Raw genomic sequence first — 16,011 nt, forward strand, 5'->3', positions numbered from 1 at the left:
TTTAAAAATCAAAGTGAATGTCATGGACACACTTCTATTCCCACTGGGAACTGGCTCTGGATACTTGTGCATGTGTCACACACATCCCTGTCCTGTGGACTCTCATATTCTCAGTCACTTTCTTGTGAGATTTGGGTCCCTGAAGAGTAAAGGAAAAGGAGTTGGGGGGATGGGGAGAGATCTTCAAACTCGATCAATCCTCAGACAGGCTGAAGTTTCAGGGCCGGGGTAAAGGTTTGGCTCACATCTCATTTTATCCCAACTGACTCGCCAGGGTGCAGCTGCAACAGAAATGACCATCTGGGGCCCCACTGTCATGCATAGACTTGATAACTCAAGGGAAACCTTCCATCTCCCTCTCCCACAATGGTGGCTGATATCTCATTGGGTCCACACCTCTCCCAAATACCTCTGGTGGGGGGACATGGTTGAGTGGCCACTCACAATGAGAGGTCTCCACAGCAGCTCACCCAGAACCCCACTGATCCTTGCCCCACTCTGTCTTCACCCACCCTGTATGGAAGCCTGAGCTCAGCTGAGCTGGTGGCTTTGATCACCTCGCACTGTGAATGGTGTGAGAGATTTCTCAGCTCTCTAGTGAAATTCCCAGCACCACTATGCTGGAGATTAGGCTATTCTCACCCGGACTTCAGGTAGTTTGAGACACTCCAGGCAGAACATTTCATTCCTTGCCCTGTACCAGTTCCCAGCGTTTTGTTAATCTGCATGCCAGAGCATCTTCTGTTGTCTCCAGATGAGCCCCAGCAGAGGTTGTTTGCCCTGTGAGAATCTGATCTGTTGCTAATTCTCTTCATCCTCTAAAAGGTAGGGGGTGATTAGGCAGAGAGATCCAGGTTTCCTGGGTCCCACATGGAAATGGTGAGGAGAAGAAGAGAGGCAGGAAACATCCCCCACTCCCCATTCAAACCTGTGGGTGGGAAGGCTGAGATGCCTTTCAAGCAGTTTCTGTGTCCGCCAGTGAGAAATCAGGCAGGTGCTGCAGGCACATGAGCAGAAGCAATGGATGGGAAGTTTTGCACCACCACATGCTGCTGCCTCTCACTGATCGCTTCTCTGGGTGACACTGGATGTCATCCAGGCCTGCGGCCAAGGGAAGAATCTCTCCCATATGGCATCATGCAGTTGATCAGATGCATCGTGCTTTTTCCCACCTACTTCCAAAGCACCAAGTAGTGGCCACTGTTGGACACAAGAGACCCAACTCGATGGGTCGCTGGCCAGATCCTGTCTTGGGGGCCCCATGTTTGAATATACTAGAGACGGACTCAAGCCACAGTCTTTAAATCTGGATTTGCAACCCCCTTCCCCCATGCTCCACAATACAGGAGGTGGGGAGGTGAGGCTTGAGGCTGCTAAAGGGAAATGCAGAAGAGCTTAAAAGGTGGGAAGCACAAATGAACAAATAAAGTCATCTGGAGTGTAGAGAATAGAAATCAGATGGAAAAGGAATTGAGAGGAAAGGAATTAGCATCTACTTCCGACAGGGCTCTGTTTAGCTGTCTGCTACGTGCATTTTCATTATGAACTTTGAGACGGACTTAATCAATTCAGCATGACCAAGACCTGGGCTCCTGATTCACTGTTTTCATACGCACTGCCCTCCCTCTCCAGCCACCATCCCAAGGCGAATATTTGCTAAGACTCCATGACACATGAGCCAATGTCCCGGGCCCCAGGGTCCAGCACCCTGCAATATTTCATCCAGCGGTGATGATGGATCATTGCCGCTGTGCAGGAACCTCTTTCACTCCTCAGATGTCGCAACCAGTGAGGGCACAAGGTGAGGCCAAACAAAACTTGACAGAGGAAACTACAATTCTAAAGGCACTAGGTTGGTAGCCAGGAGACCTGAGTTCAATTCTTGCTTGTGTGATGCTGAACAAGTCACTTATGCTCAGATTTTCAACTATGCTATAAGGGATTTGGACACCTTAATGAGACTCAGGTATCCAAATCCTCTAGGCAGGTTTTAAAATTTCAGCCTTAATCTCTCTGGACTTCAGTTGCCCATTTGTAAAAATGGGGCAATAATCATTTGTGGGGGCCCCTGTGGCCTGGGGCCCCAGGCAATTGCCCTGCTTGCGACCTCTTAAACCTGGTCCTGCAGGCTGCAAAGAAAAGTTTGGAAGGAACCTGGCATTTCCTCACAGCCTTGTTCTCCTGACAGGACCCACCACGTATTACAAAAAAACTTCACACTCTGATGGAAGAAACGTCAGGCATAAAGCAAAGCTAAACGGCTGCCAATATCCTGAAACAGAATCCATCCATCTAACTCTCCACAGTGTGGACCCTGCATCATCAGCTCACTTCTCCAGGGGCTCAAGCTACTTCAGCGTTAAAAATCCTAGCTTCCCAGCCCAAGGGCAAACACACACATTTCACTGGCCTGCAGAAAAGCCAGCACGCCAGCTCTGTGCCTGCAAACAGAGCGGACAGAGGAAAAATCCCTCAGAGTCCTCAGAAAGATTAGAATAGAGCCATTCCAGAGAGCGCAATCCCACCTCATTCCTACTTACTAACCGTGTCTCAGGCAGACATGGGCCTGAGCCCACATTCTGGAGCTTTGGGCAAGACCAGAGCCACATCCACGCTTCATAATGTGAGTGTTTCTATAATGGGAACCCCAAATTCAAACACTCTCCAACTCTGCTTTGGATCCAAACTGGGCTGCTCTGGCCCATCTCTGCAATTCACTTTGCAGTGCCCTTGGGGGCAGCAAGGGCTCAGGGCACCTCGCTCAACAGCAGGCCCTATAAAATCAACTGTGTTCAAGTTACAGCACCAGCAAGCAGCTGAGTTCCCCATGTCTGCGCAAGCTGGTGCTCCAGACACACTCAATAGGGAGAACATTTTACATCCTAGCAGGTGTCTAGTGGTTAGAGCAGGAGGATAGGAGCCAAGAAACCTGAATTCTGTTCCTAACGTGCTGTGTGACCTTGGGAAAATCAGATCGTTGTTCTGTGCCTCAGTTTCTGGATGATACTATATTTATCATATACTATCCCCCAGAGGGATACTGTGAGGATAAATAAATTGTTTGTGAGATGCTCAGGTACTCCAGAGATGATGGCCATCCAAGTGTCGAGGCAAAGGTATTTACCTATCTCCCAGTGCGGTTGTGAGGATTCATTAGGTTCATATTTCTACAAGTATTATTTATTATCCGTATTGTGGTAGTGTCTAGGAGCCCCAGTCATGGACCAAGGCTCCATTGTGCTGAGCGCTGCACAGACACTGAACAACCTGCCCCAAGAGCTGACCATCTAAGTTGTAAGCTTCATTACTTTGAAACCACAAAGGGCTACAGAAGTAGTACTATCCTTTTCTCTGCAGAGCTGTGACAGGCTCCAGGGCCCCAGACCCACTGCAATAAGGAGGTGGGGTTCACCTGGGGTGTTGGGGTTACATGTACCGGAGCCCTAGCTGGTCACTGGTGTCCAGCAACAACCTTATACCCCCAGGCAACGCTTCGTCCAGACTCTAGCCACACCTGCAAAGTGGGATTTTAACACTTTTACTCAGCACTAATGTTGGGCCCCTTGTGCGTTTAGTCAAGTGACTAGAAATGATCCTTGCCTTTGTGTGGTGTGGCACTGGGATTGAAGCACGTGTTTTGCTGAATCAGGGCCTTAAACAGGATTGTTACTGCCTTCAGAGCAGGAACAGCAGAGATTCCCCTCCCTTAACTTGCTCTGAGCACTCAGTCACTGCCCAGCTGGGGCAAGCAGCATTTTGCCCCTTGCTATAGCTTCCTGTGGCAATTTGCTAGATATATTTGGCAACATGCTATTGAGACTTTTGCACAGTTTTGTCTTCCCTCCCCACCCACCCTCCAGGGATTTCATAGGGGAAACAGAGATCCTGGGGGAAAGGGGCGCAGATGAGGGCGAGGTGGAAGGGGCTATGGCACTCCCCACCCCTCAAAGCTAATCGTTTCCTCGCGGATGGTTTGTTAGAGGGGTTGCCTTTTCCTGGACGAAAGGTGCTCAGCTGTCAATGGCAGGGCAATCTCTTCCCCTGTCACCTGACCCTGGGGAAGCAGTGGGTGTAGGGACAGGAACCCATCTCCAGCGCAGGGCCGTGGATTGGGTTTCCCACTGAGATTCACATAGACATCAAAGCTTTTCTCCCTCCAGCTGGGAGGAGAGCACACTGACCAGCCATACTTCCCCCATCCCTAGGCTGGCCAATCACCGCCTCACCTCTCTGGGAGGGGGCACCTGCTAGCTCTTTTTAGCCAATGAGAAAGGAATCCTTCCCCCCAGCCTCCACGTGGGCTGCTGAGGGGGGTGGAGGGGGTTAAAATCCCAGAAAGGTCTCCACCCCCTCCCCAGTGAGTCCCAATGACAAGCAGGTCTGGGCCTGATGCTAGGTGCTGGGCTCCAGGGCTTTGCTGGGGGATTCCCAGGGTAAGGCAGAGGGGAAGCCAGACGCCATGAGCTCAGTCCCCAGCCACCAGTGGCTGGACCACGTCTTCAGCGCGGTGGAGAGCAAGTTGGAAATGGGCCCCGAGACAGAGGATGCCTCGGAGAGGGAGATCAGGGTGGTGCTGGAGGAGAAAGCGCTGTGGATGAACTTTCAGGAGCTCACCAATGAGATGATAGTCACCAAAACTGGCCGGTGAGTGCAAAGAATTCTCTTTCCCTCCTCTGCACTGCCCGGAGGTACCCTCGCTTTCCGCCCCTCTAACTACCTCCCATAGGTATCCTTAAGATGCCCAGCACCAGTGCCTCCAGGACACAGAGACATATATTTACCCAACTGATCCACCAGGACTCCATTCTCCTTCTTTCCCCATTGATGCTGCTTTTTACAGCAGGGTGCTCACGCTTTGTCTCCAGGAAGGCGCCACTGGCTGTTTTGTGGCTCTGAGCTCCTTGTGGCATGATCACTAGTCATGGGGGGCTGGAAAGGAAGGCCTCTCTCCCGCCACATTAGGGGGTAGGGGCCAAGGTCTAGGAAACACCTTATTTTAAATCCATAGGGTTTTAGTGGCGCTGCACAGCTACATTTGTCTGATATGTGCAAATTCCCCATCAGGGGCTTACGCTTTACCTGGGCTGTAAATAGCACAGAGTCTTTGCCCTGGCCCTCTGCACAAGGCTGAACTTCCCTGGGGTATACCAAGACAGAGAGCTGCTGCAGAGGTGACTCTGATGGATTCCATTGCTGGGGCAGTTATGCAGTTGGGCGACGAGGATTCTGAATTTACAAACTGGGGTGTTCCCCACCCCCAAGAATGATCGAGGCAAACAATAACAGTCTGGTCACTTTGATCTGATGGAAGGTGAATTAAAAAGTGTCATTAGTTTCCCCTCCCTGTTACGGGAATGGGAGCAACTGGTATGTTCTGTTCGAAAAGAAAGAAAACGGACAGCAAACAGATCAGTTTATATTAAAATGAAAAAGAAGGTGCAGCCCCTACTTAAACCTTCCTGGTAGCTGCTGTTACTTTTAGCATCTCCGGCCTTTCCAGGCCATTTGTACCAATTTACCCAGACACCGGCCCTAGCAACAAAGCAAGGTTCACTCTGCCAGGGGCCGAGACAGGGTTTACTCTTTCCTGCGGAGATGGGCCTAACCTTTGTCACCCACAAGTTATCATATTGTGCTGTAGCCCTGTCTGCATAGGCAAGACCCAATCACATTCTAGCACGGGCAGGCAGGCCTGCTGGAACACTGACGTGGCATGCGAGTTACTGGGGAGACAGGTTCAAAGGCTCCTGCCTCTCTTTCACACCCTGACACCCGGAGAAGCTTGGCCACTGCTCAGGGTCACAAGAAGCAGGCTGTGCTCCATGCAGTCACAGTCCAGGGAGCGGGACCTACCGCATGCCAGTGCTTAGGAACCACTGAAATGCCACTGTGGGGAGAAGCTCTGTGATACAGGGGAAGGGTTAAGAACTACACTTGTTAAGGTGGCGGGAGAGAGACCAACGCTGTAATTAAACCTGCGGCAGAAGTAAGTTTGCAACCTAATCGTCTCCTCCTCCTATCTCCTGCCTAGAAGAATGTTCCCAGTGCTGAAGGTCGGCATCTCGGGCTTGGACCCCAATTCCATGTACTCTATCCTCCTGGACTTTGTGGCTGCAGATGGGAAGCGCTGGAAGTATGTCAACGGGGAGTGGATTCCTGGCGGCAAGCCTGAGCCTCAGAGCCCGAGCTGCGTCTACATCCATCCCAAATCCCCCAATTTTGGGGCTCACTGGATGAAAGCCACCGTCACCTTCAGCAAAGTCAAGCTCTCTAACAAGATGAATGGAGGGGGGCAGGTAACTCTGGAAGGGGCTCACGGGAGGTTGAGGGGGCAAGGGGGATACCTGCCCAAGACAGCAAGTGAAGTTTCTATTTCTCTTATACCATGGAAAGTATTGGTAATGCTGGACTTTAAGTGAGTGGCCCAAAGATGCCACTAGTTTGCCCTGAGCAAATACATGCTCAAATAGCCCCCTGAGCGCAGTGCAGGAGCCTAGATTAGAGAACAGCCATGTGGTTACACCGAGGTGATCATGGCCCCATCATATCACATTATCCATGCACCTGCAGGACAGAGTGGAAGAGACACTGCAGGCATGGGATGCATGTCTCTGGCCTGCATACTGACTGCTTTTCTGGCACACTGAAAGATCAGGTCCTCCGATGATGAAGCTGAGCCTGAAGGCCACTGTGTAGCGTGTTTGTTCTTTCCCACAGATCATGCTGAACTCCCTCCACAAGTACGAGCCCCGTGTCCACATCGTGAAGGTTGGGGGGCCTCAGAAAGCGATCAGCAGCTTTGCTTTCCCAGAGACCCAGTTTATTGCTGTCACTGCCTATCAGAACGAGGAGGTAAGTTGGATAACTATGTCCTGCAGATAAGAGTGCGCTCGGGGTTTTTATCAAGAAAGGCACAGCCCTAGAGATCAGAGGCATGTGGACCACTTCCCCGGCAACCGTGCTGTGGTCACCTCTGAGATGGAACCAGGCAGCTGTTCAACAGCACAACATTTCAAGACAAAGTGAAGAACATACCCAACTGGAACCCTTCCAGTTCTTTCCAGCACAATGCACTGTTTTGTTTCAGTGCCCCATTCTGTTCCCACCATCACCCATCTCCAAGGGCATGCCCTCCTCCCTTGGGCAGATCCAAAACACTGCACGTCGCTTGGAATCCACTTTCCTTTATGGGACGTATATCATAAAGTGACTCCCCCAGCCCTTCATTCCTCTCCCCCAACCACGCAAACACCTGGTTCACAGAACATCTGTTTGTCTCTTACGCTCATGCACTGCTTCCCCAAGCCAATGGGAGCATTCTCCCTGATGCCCATGGCAACAGGGACAAGCACGCAACACAGAGAACAATCCCTTACACCTGGGAGCTTGAAGAAAGTGAAATGTTAAACTTAGGCCTGGACACTGCTGGAAACGAAGGCATTTTAGGTCTCTGCTCCCGAAAGCCAGCTCTGGAAACATCATCTGCATCTTGGGAGAGGCTGGAAAGTTCACACCTTGTGCAGTCACAGCTAAAGTCCACATAAGAATTAGAGCGAAATCCAGCCCTGATTTACCACCCCTTATTTCAGTGGTATTCCCTGGGATGTAATGGCTGAATGGAATCTGGTTCTTAATGTGATGCCCTGCTTTGCCTTCCCTGGGAAAAAAAATGCTGCTTCTCTTCTGTTTTTAGTGTAAAATGGCCAGTGAGGCAGTGTTGTCTATGGGTAGAGCCTGGAGCAAGAAATCTGAGCATTCTAATCCTGGCTCTAACACTGGTTCACTTGGCAAGTCGACTCCTCTGGGTGTTTCAGCATCCCCACTTGTAAAACCAGAACAGCTCTGAATCTTGAGGGGAAGAGGGCTATTTTGTTAGCAGCTTCAATATGAGAAGCCCTTAGAGAAATGCTTATTAAATAAAAACCACTAGCAGGCATGCACCATTCATGAGCAACCCTATAAACGAACATGTAAATAAGAGGGAGGAAAGTTAGAAAGATTCCCATTTCATGCTTCCAAGGAGTGAAGACAAGTGGATTTTAGGAATTGATGAGAAGCACCTTGAAACAACAACAAAAGGGTCAAATTCTACCCTGTTCCACAAATGTAGAGTCACTGTAATTTGCTTAACGTCAGTGGAGTTAATTGCAATTTGATACCAGTGTAGGATTTGGCAGGACGGGGAGGCGTGTTGGAGAGATGAAGAAGGGTCAGGAGTGGCTGAAGGTTTATATTTAAGAAAGCTGAACTGCAACCGTCGTCTGTCATTTCAGATCACTGCCTTGAAAATTAAACACAATCCCTTTGCAAAAGCCTTCCTGGATGCCAAGGAGAGGTGAGTGTTGGCTGAGGGAGACTGAGGCCACCTTGCCTGAATCATTAGCAGTGCTTTGCCCCTCTTGGGCTCCTTTCATCTAAGTGTGTTCATAAATGGGAATGACTTAAGCTTCACAACGCCCTTCTGAGCAACTGTCCCCATTTTACAGATGGGAAAACTGAAGCACAGGAAAAAAACTCACTCAAGGCCACACCAGTACCTCAGTGGCAGAGCCCAGAGGTCCCACCTCACTTCTCCGCTCTAACCACCCAGCCCCCTGCCCCTAGAGCAGCTGGGAGTCAGGATGGCAACTGGATGTTGTGGCACTACTATAAAGGGACCCTGTAAATGAACTCGATTTAATGAATGCCTGACGTCGGTTATTAACTGGAGACTTTATTCCCTCCTTGCATTCTCCATGTAGGTGCAACTCCAAAGACGTTCTTGACCCCAGCAATGAAGCTCATCAGGCTGGCTATTCACAGCGTGAGACTTCCTCTTTTCTGACTGATCTCTGGGACACTAGGACATGAACACACGAAAGGCCCAATCCCGAAGAGCATTGAGGCCTAGATCCCCCCAAGTGTATTTAGATTCCTAACTCATTTCAATAGATGTTCGGAGTCTAAAAACCTTTGAGGAGCAGGGCCTGAGTGCCCCAACTGCCCCTGGAGTCAGTGGGTGCTCAGGACACTCTCAGAACCAGACCGTACCGGCGTTTACAACACTTTCAAACTGGACTCTCTCGGGTTCCTTAGCCCCTCACTGCTGTACTGGAAACAGGTTTAGGCGGGGCTGCAGAGTCCATGGTTTGTATGATCTGCAAATGAAGCCAACAGATGTGAAATTCTCTCAGGCTCAAATACCCAATGCTGGCCTATAACAGGTATCTGATTTGGGGTCTGTCTCTCACAACAAGCCCAAAAGTTAGAGACCTACCATTTAAAACAATGCCAGCGTCTTTCCCTTCCTGGACATTTTGGAGACTGTGGGTAGCATTTTCAAAAGAGCGAAGTGACCTTGGCTCCCAAGTCCAATTGAAAACCAATTAGACGCAGGCTACTACATGACTTAGGAACTTCTGAAAATGCTGCCCTCGGTTCCATGGTTTTGTATTTCTGACACTGCTCGTTTCCAGTCCAGCTCTGTGCCATGCCTTTGGACAGATCTGACAGGGTAGCTGCCTAAGGAGCCTTAAGTTACCTTTAACTATTTTTCTTTCACAGTTGGGGGTTGGTTTCTGCCAGGCACCAGCTCTTGCTGTTCCTCTCCTGCCCAGTCTTCGTTCTCAGGCAGTCCTGGCCTCTCATCTGGCCACAGCTCATACTGCGAGACACACTCCAGTCTGCAGAACCCAAGGGCCTCACCTTATCCGAGCCCATACAGCCAGATCAACACCTCACCAAGTAAGGACACCCCAGCCACATTAATCTTCCCGACTCTGGACTGGCCCAGGGCTTGGGCTGCCTGTAAAGTTCGCTGCAGAGACTCAATGCAGAGAACGGGGCAGGGGGAAGAGAAGTGTCCTTTAAACGGATGGAACATATTATTAAGTTGTTCCTTTAGGGTCAGGTTTTCAGAGATGCTGAGCCCCAACAGCTCTAACTGACTTCAGCTGGAGTTGTGGGTGCTGAGCACCTGCTGGAGATCAGACCGTCATTGCCTAGCAGAGGCATCACCACAGCTGCCTTCTCTTGGATCCCCTCGGGGGAGAAAGGCCCATCTCCACTGGTGAGAGTGAGCACCCAGGCCTGCTCCTCTCTGGGTAAGGCAGGGCCTGCTGAATGGAGTCCTGTCCAGTGCGGGTGCCAAACAATGCCAAACAGAATCAGGCTGCTACGCTCCACCCAGAGATAGCTGGAGTTCGGTACTGGGGGAAGTCTTTCTGTATAGAATTTGTAAAGGGCTTAGACAAAACTCTCTCTTTTAATCTCTGTCTATGGTACTTATCTGGCATCTATTACTGTAGCAGATGAGCACCCCACAATATTTAGTGTATTTATCCTCCAAACTCCCTGTGAGATAAGGAAGTGCAATTAGCCCGTTTATAGATGGCGAAGTGAGGGACACATGGGCTAAGTGACATGCCAAAGGTCACACAGGAAGTCTGTGGCAGAGCAAGCAATTTAACCCAAGTCCCCTGAGTCCCAGACTAGTGCTCTAACCACTAGACTATCCTTCCTCTCTTTATTAATGTAAGTTGCGACTATTATTGTGTCTCACTGTTTGCTCTACATCCAAATAATCTATTTTTGCTTTAGCTAATTATCTAGATAACTCCACTGGCCTCTCCCTGGTGTCTGCCCCTGACAGCTGGCCTGGCCTGTCTCTCTCCAGCTCTACGGGGGTTCTACCCAGCACTGCCTCTCCCACAAGGTATGGCACAGATGCGGATACTTTCTTCAATGGAGGGAGAGCGCTTTTATTCCTAGACTAAAGAATGAAGGGAGCTAAGTGGGGTTAATGTCCAGTGGTAGCTGGCCTAGGAGCTGGTTTCACAGCCAGATTTTAACCACATGGAGGGAGGAACATGGTGTCTCAGTTTAGTCCTTAACTGAGCGTTACATGTATTATGACACTCAGCACATTGTCCTCTCTAGATGTTTAGGGTTAGAATGAGCCTGATAGCTCAGAGCTGAGGAGCTTTGGCAGTGTCTGGGGGATGGCAGTGACCGAGGGAGGCAGGTACTCAGCAGATATCGGCTGAAGTATACTGATAGGTGGAAGAGGGCTCATGACTTGAGCAGCATGAAGTGGTGCAGGTAGAGGGGGTAGCAATGCAGAAATTGGAGGTGCTGAATCAAGCAGGGTTGTGTCTACAGTAGTAGGTTTGCACAGCATTTAGGGGAGTGAGCACCAGGTGAACGGAGACTTAAGAAAGCAGGTAGGTTGCAAGCTCAGCTCTCAGCCTGTTCTTAGGGAGGTACAATTTTTTTCTCCCCACCTAGAATTTGCCTTGCAGGGAAGGAGAAAGGCAGGAGGTGAGCTCCCTGCTCTCCACTGCCAAAGACGTGAGGAGGGAGTTTTGCAGGAGCGGCACCCCCCACCCTGAAGGGGCTTGTCTCCTCTACAAGAACTACCTCATTAAAGGCCTAGTTAAAATGTGTAGTGTGGACGGACCCGACCCAGGTTATATTTGTGCCGTCAGCCCTCGGCATGTCTCCAGAGGGGTTACACGACCTAGTTACAACACAGCTATGTTCTGCCCATGTTGCAAATTTTAACCAGTCTCCTGCCAAGACTGTGATGCAGTTACAGATGGGCTGTAAGTGCACTCACAAGGCTTCTAGTCCCATTCCGTTTCCTCAAAGCTAAGTGACTTCGTGCATGGAGAAGTGCATCAGAATAAGGCCGTCAAGGAGAGGAAAGGCCAGCTGCACTCCTGGGGGTGAGAGAGATATGCTAGGATGGTAACTCTCTTTTCACTTTACAGTCAACATTCCAGCCTGTGGTCCCCCACCAACAACTCTATCAGTCCAGCTACTCAGTCCAGCTCCAACCCCCAGTTCCTGAGAGGCTCTTCGGTCTCTTACAGCAGCTTAGCCTCTGCTATCCCAGGCCCCTCCACATCTCCAGTCTATGACAATGCCTTGGCAGAGATGCCCTCGAGTGACGGTCAGTATGACTCTGCTATTTCCCGTCTGGCATCCACCTGGGCAACAGTCACTCAGACTTACTGATGCTGAGAAGTTGCCCTCGTCCATCTTCAAAAAAAACTGGAAAGAAGCCGGCAGAGGGCAAGGAAAGGGGCAGCTGAACAATGGTGTGAATCTCTCTGCTCTCACAGCATGTAGCTGATTGCATAGTCCTACAAGATGAGAATATGTCTCAGAACCTCCATTATTGTTTAAAGGTTGTGGCAGAATATGGAAGACGGACTCTTCTAGAGCAAGCAGAGGATGATACAGGTGGTAATCTGTGCTCCGCAGCACCAGGGCATATCTCCAAGGAGAGAATTAGCTTTACCCCCATAGTTTGGAAGGCGAAGAAGAAAGATGCAACCTGTCTGACTCTCGGGATAGTGGAGCAAACGAGCGCTGTCTTGTAAAGCACATGTCCCAGCATAACATGCTGGTTGGCTGGACCTTGTTATCACTTGCACACAGGAGACCCAAACAAGGGCAATAAGATCTGCAAACACGTGCATGCCAAGATCTTGAAAAGCAGTGTATTATTTATAGAGCTTCGTTGTAAATAAACCTTTCTGACAACTAAGTGTTGTTTGCCTTTTGCTGAAGACTGAAACCCTCTGAGTTCTTACCGATGTAAGCGCTGATAAGGGGGTTTGGAGCAGTTATTAGAAACTTTGGAATAGGGCATAAGGCTGTAAGAAATCACCTTCTCAACTTCCTGCCTTCTTGCTCCTCCCTTAGGGAAGTTGATCTTGGATACCAAGACTATGCTTCTTCCAAATCAAGCAGCCGACCGCATGCTGTTCCTCAAACCCTCCACTAATTACAGGGCAAACCTCAAACTTTAACAGAGACCCTCATCCTCACCATAAGCAGCCATGGGCGTATTGTGACTGATCATGACAGCCCCTCCCTCTACAGATTCCTCTACCTCTGCTCTCAGAGCTCCTCAAAATATGCATATGAGTCTGTTATTTAAATCCTTCCCAGATCCTACTGGAAAACCAAGTGGGAGAGAGGGTTGGGCCCACAACCAAACACCCAACAAAACAACATAATGCCATAAAATGCAGCACTTAGAACGTACTCACTTCACCCTTCACTCCTTGCCTCTTCCCCCACAGTCACAGACCCAGAGCTACAGGTAATACAGGACTGGAATAAAAAGATATATTCATTAATAGTAAGAAATACTAGTCACCAGTTTAGGGTGGGTCAAACTTTACTATGCCCCTTAGGAAAGGGGAAGGGAGAGAGAACACACTGTGCCTCAGTGAGATGTCATCCAACAAATATAATGTAAAAAAACAAAGAAAACCATCACTGTATTTAATCACTTCCTGGAGAACGGATTAAAAATCCCAGCTGGATTCCAGGCTCTCACTTCAGGTCAATGGAGCATTCAAAACTGAAAGCTCTCTACACTAGCTAATTGCTGAACATACCCAGACCACCTCTGCTTTGGAGATCTCTCCTACCTGAAAATGAATCAGGGAAGCAGGAATGAGGCTTTGGCTCCTGGGTGTTCCAGGAGTGCAGCTATTTCACACATTGGTGTTAGCAGGTTAGCCTGAGACATTTGTCGACAAATATCTAACCTGAAGGTATGTGGCAAAGCGAGGTTGCAGGAAAGAGGTGGAGGACCAGAAGGAATTTGCTGCTTCTGATTCAAGAAGTGACTAACAATTGGGAGTTGTGGAGTCCTGCAGATAGATCAGCTCTGCTCCATAAGATTAGACTTTCAGAGCCATGGAAGCTTGCCATTCATTTAACTCACATTTCAGAAATAACTACTGTCCTTTACCCCACATGATCCGTTAATGAGAGCCATGATCCAAAACATAACCCTTCCCTGCTTCTGGAAACTCCCAGATACACAGCCATGCAGGATGTATAAATACTGTGGATGTAAACCCACTTAAATCACCAACTTTTCTACCACCTCAGTGTTAAGGCTCTCCATTTCCAGCTCCATTTCAAGGCCACTGAGCAGAGAGGAACAGTTATCAACAGGAACGGAATTGGTCTCATTGCATTTCTACACCCTGCATTTCATTTTTCTTCTTCACCCATGTTGAGTCTGTCATCTAATATGTGGGTATCAGCAGGTACATTGGGGCATCCAACAGGCAATACTCGCACTGAGAGATGCAGACAGCAACATCTCCCTGTGGGTTCTTCAGTGACACAATTGTCCCATTACATCGTAATATCAACACTTACAGCTACTGTATAACTAAGAAGCAATAATTCAAAGAGGTACAATTTAATTACTCTGTCTGACTCACCTAGTTCATGAACAGGAGAGGCCTCATTACTACTTTTGTAGGGGTCTGTTACCATACACAGTGGTCTGCTGCCTTGTGTTTGCTGATCAGGCAATTGCTATCTTCTCTCCTCTATGATCTCTGTGAGGTCGCATAATGAGGAAATTCTGATACCCAAGTGAGACATTGCTTTCATCTGGCTATGCTCCTTCCACCTCCCCCGCCCCCGTGGGTCCTAAACCCTCCTAGCACAGGGACAGAATTTCCACACTACACTTGGTTTTAAGGTTCTGAAGTGACAAAATAGCACAGAGAGCAACTTCTACCATTAGCCAGAATGAAATGGAGAGAAAGTGGGAAATAAAATAGTAAAGAAAGATACTTCCAGCTATCAAGGTGTCTTCCGATTATAGAAACTGAAAAGGTTAAAATTTAGAGGGGCTTCAAAATGGATTTCTTGACCTATCACTAAGATTCATTTACTTTTCACTACTGATATTGTTTTTTGCATTTCTCTCTGCCTGGAAAAAGAAAAGAGATTACTCAGTTTCACATTCTGCATTCTCCTGCTCTAGCACAGTGCTGCAATGGCAAACACTACAGGTGACCTAACAATGCCCTCTTAAAGTACCACATTTCTCCAAGCTGTAAAATTCACATTTAAGATTGAACACATTCCAAACACCCTGTCAAGCGACTGTACAGCTAACAGAAGAGCAGGTAAGTTTATACCCCACATGGATTACAATAACTACATGCAACAGGGGGAGTCAAGGAGGGAGTTTCAATCTAAATACATGATTAGACAGCACTTCAATCTATGCACAGGTTTCAGAGTACCAGACGCGTTAGTCTGTATCCGCAAAAAGAACAGGAGTCCTTGTGGCACCTTAGAGACTAACAAATTTATTTGAGCATAAGCTGGGCTGTAGCCCACGAAAGCTTACGCTCAAATAAATTTGTTAGTCTCTAAGGTGCCACAAGTACTCCTAATCTATATACATAATCACTGAAATGTAGCTACCACGGTGGTAGAGAATACCATCAGCAGGCCCAGTACCCACTGCTTAATGCAGGCAAGACTCTACTCTTATAAAAAGTGCCATGAAAACTTTGAACATATAGTGCAGACAGATCTTTGGTTTTTCATTTCTAAACTCCAGAGTGGTCTTCATGACTTGATTGATATAAGGCAACCCAACTGTGTGTGTGTACCATGTGCATCCCCATTCCGTCACCAACAAGCAACATAGTAGAAAGTTTCCTTCTCTGAGCCACGGCCACAACACCATAAGATGTAGGAAAATGCAGATCTCACTCTTCTACTGTGAGTCTTTAGTACCACCCATGTTTATATTCCCTTCTAACTGTTAGTCTACAATTGAGGAGGGTATAGGGGAAGAGAGGGAAACTCTCTTGCTAAATTCTACAGCAAGAAGCAATATATTATTCTTTACAATCTTTCAGCCGAAAAGAGATGGAAAACTAGGTCTGAGCACAGGACTGGGAGCCAGGAACTGCTGAACATTAAAATTTTGTCTCTGCCACTTAAGCCCTCTGTGGTTTTGATTAAGTCTCTTAACTTTTTGGTGTCTCAGTTTTGCCCTCTGTAAATCATTATGAAACTGTAAAAAAATTATTTATGAGCCTCACCAGGGTGCTGTTTGGATTAATACATTTGTAAATTGCTTTGAATATTACAACTAATTGCCAGGTATGATCAGTTTAAAAAACCAACATGTACCTGTCTCAAGCAGCCTCCTTCAGGGCAGACTCAGATCATTAGATCCCATTC

The 16,011-nt window shown here is 48.4% G+C and overlaps 1 protein-coding gene across 1 annotated transcript; it reads left to right on the plus strand.

Moving 5' to 3' along the window:
• Positions 1–4,457: 4,457 nt before the first annotated feature.
• Positions 4,458–15,998, plus strand: LOC116837943 (T-box transcription factor T-A-like). The gene is made up of 8 exons (XM_032802866.2): positions 4,458–4,644; positions 6,032–6,296; positions 6,718–6,852; positions 8,274–8,335; positions 8,742–8,803; positions 9,544–9,723; positions 10,579–10,693; positions 11,751–15,998. The coding sequence occupies exons 1-8, from the start codon at positions 4,460–4,462 to the stop codon at positions 11,995–11,997; spliced, it is 1,251 nt and encodes a 416-aa protein (XP_032658757.1). The 5' UTR covers positions 4,458–4,459; the 3' UTR covers positions 11,998–15,998.
• The last annotated feature ends 13 nt before the right edge of the window (positions 15,999–16,011 follow it).

The sequence above is a fragment of the Chelonoidis abingdonii genome, chromosome 25 (assembly GCF_003597395.2).
Source record: "Chelonoidis abingdonii isolate Lonesome George chromosome 25, CheloAbing_2.0, whole genome shotgun sequence".
Taxonomy (NCBI): Eukaryota; Metazoa; Chordata; order Testudines; family Testudinidae; genus Chelonoidis; species Chelonoidis abingdonii.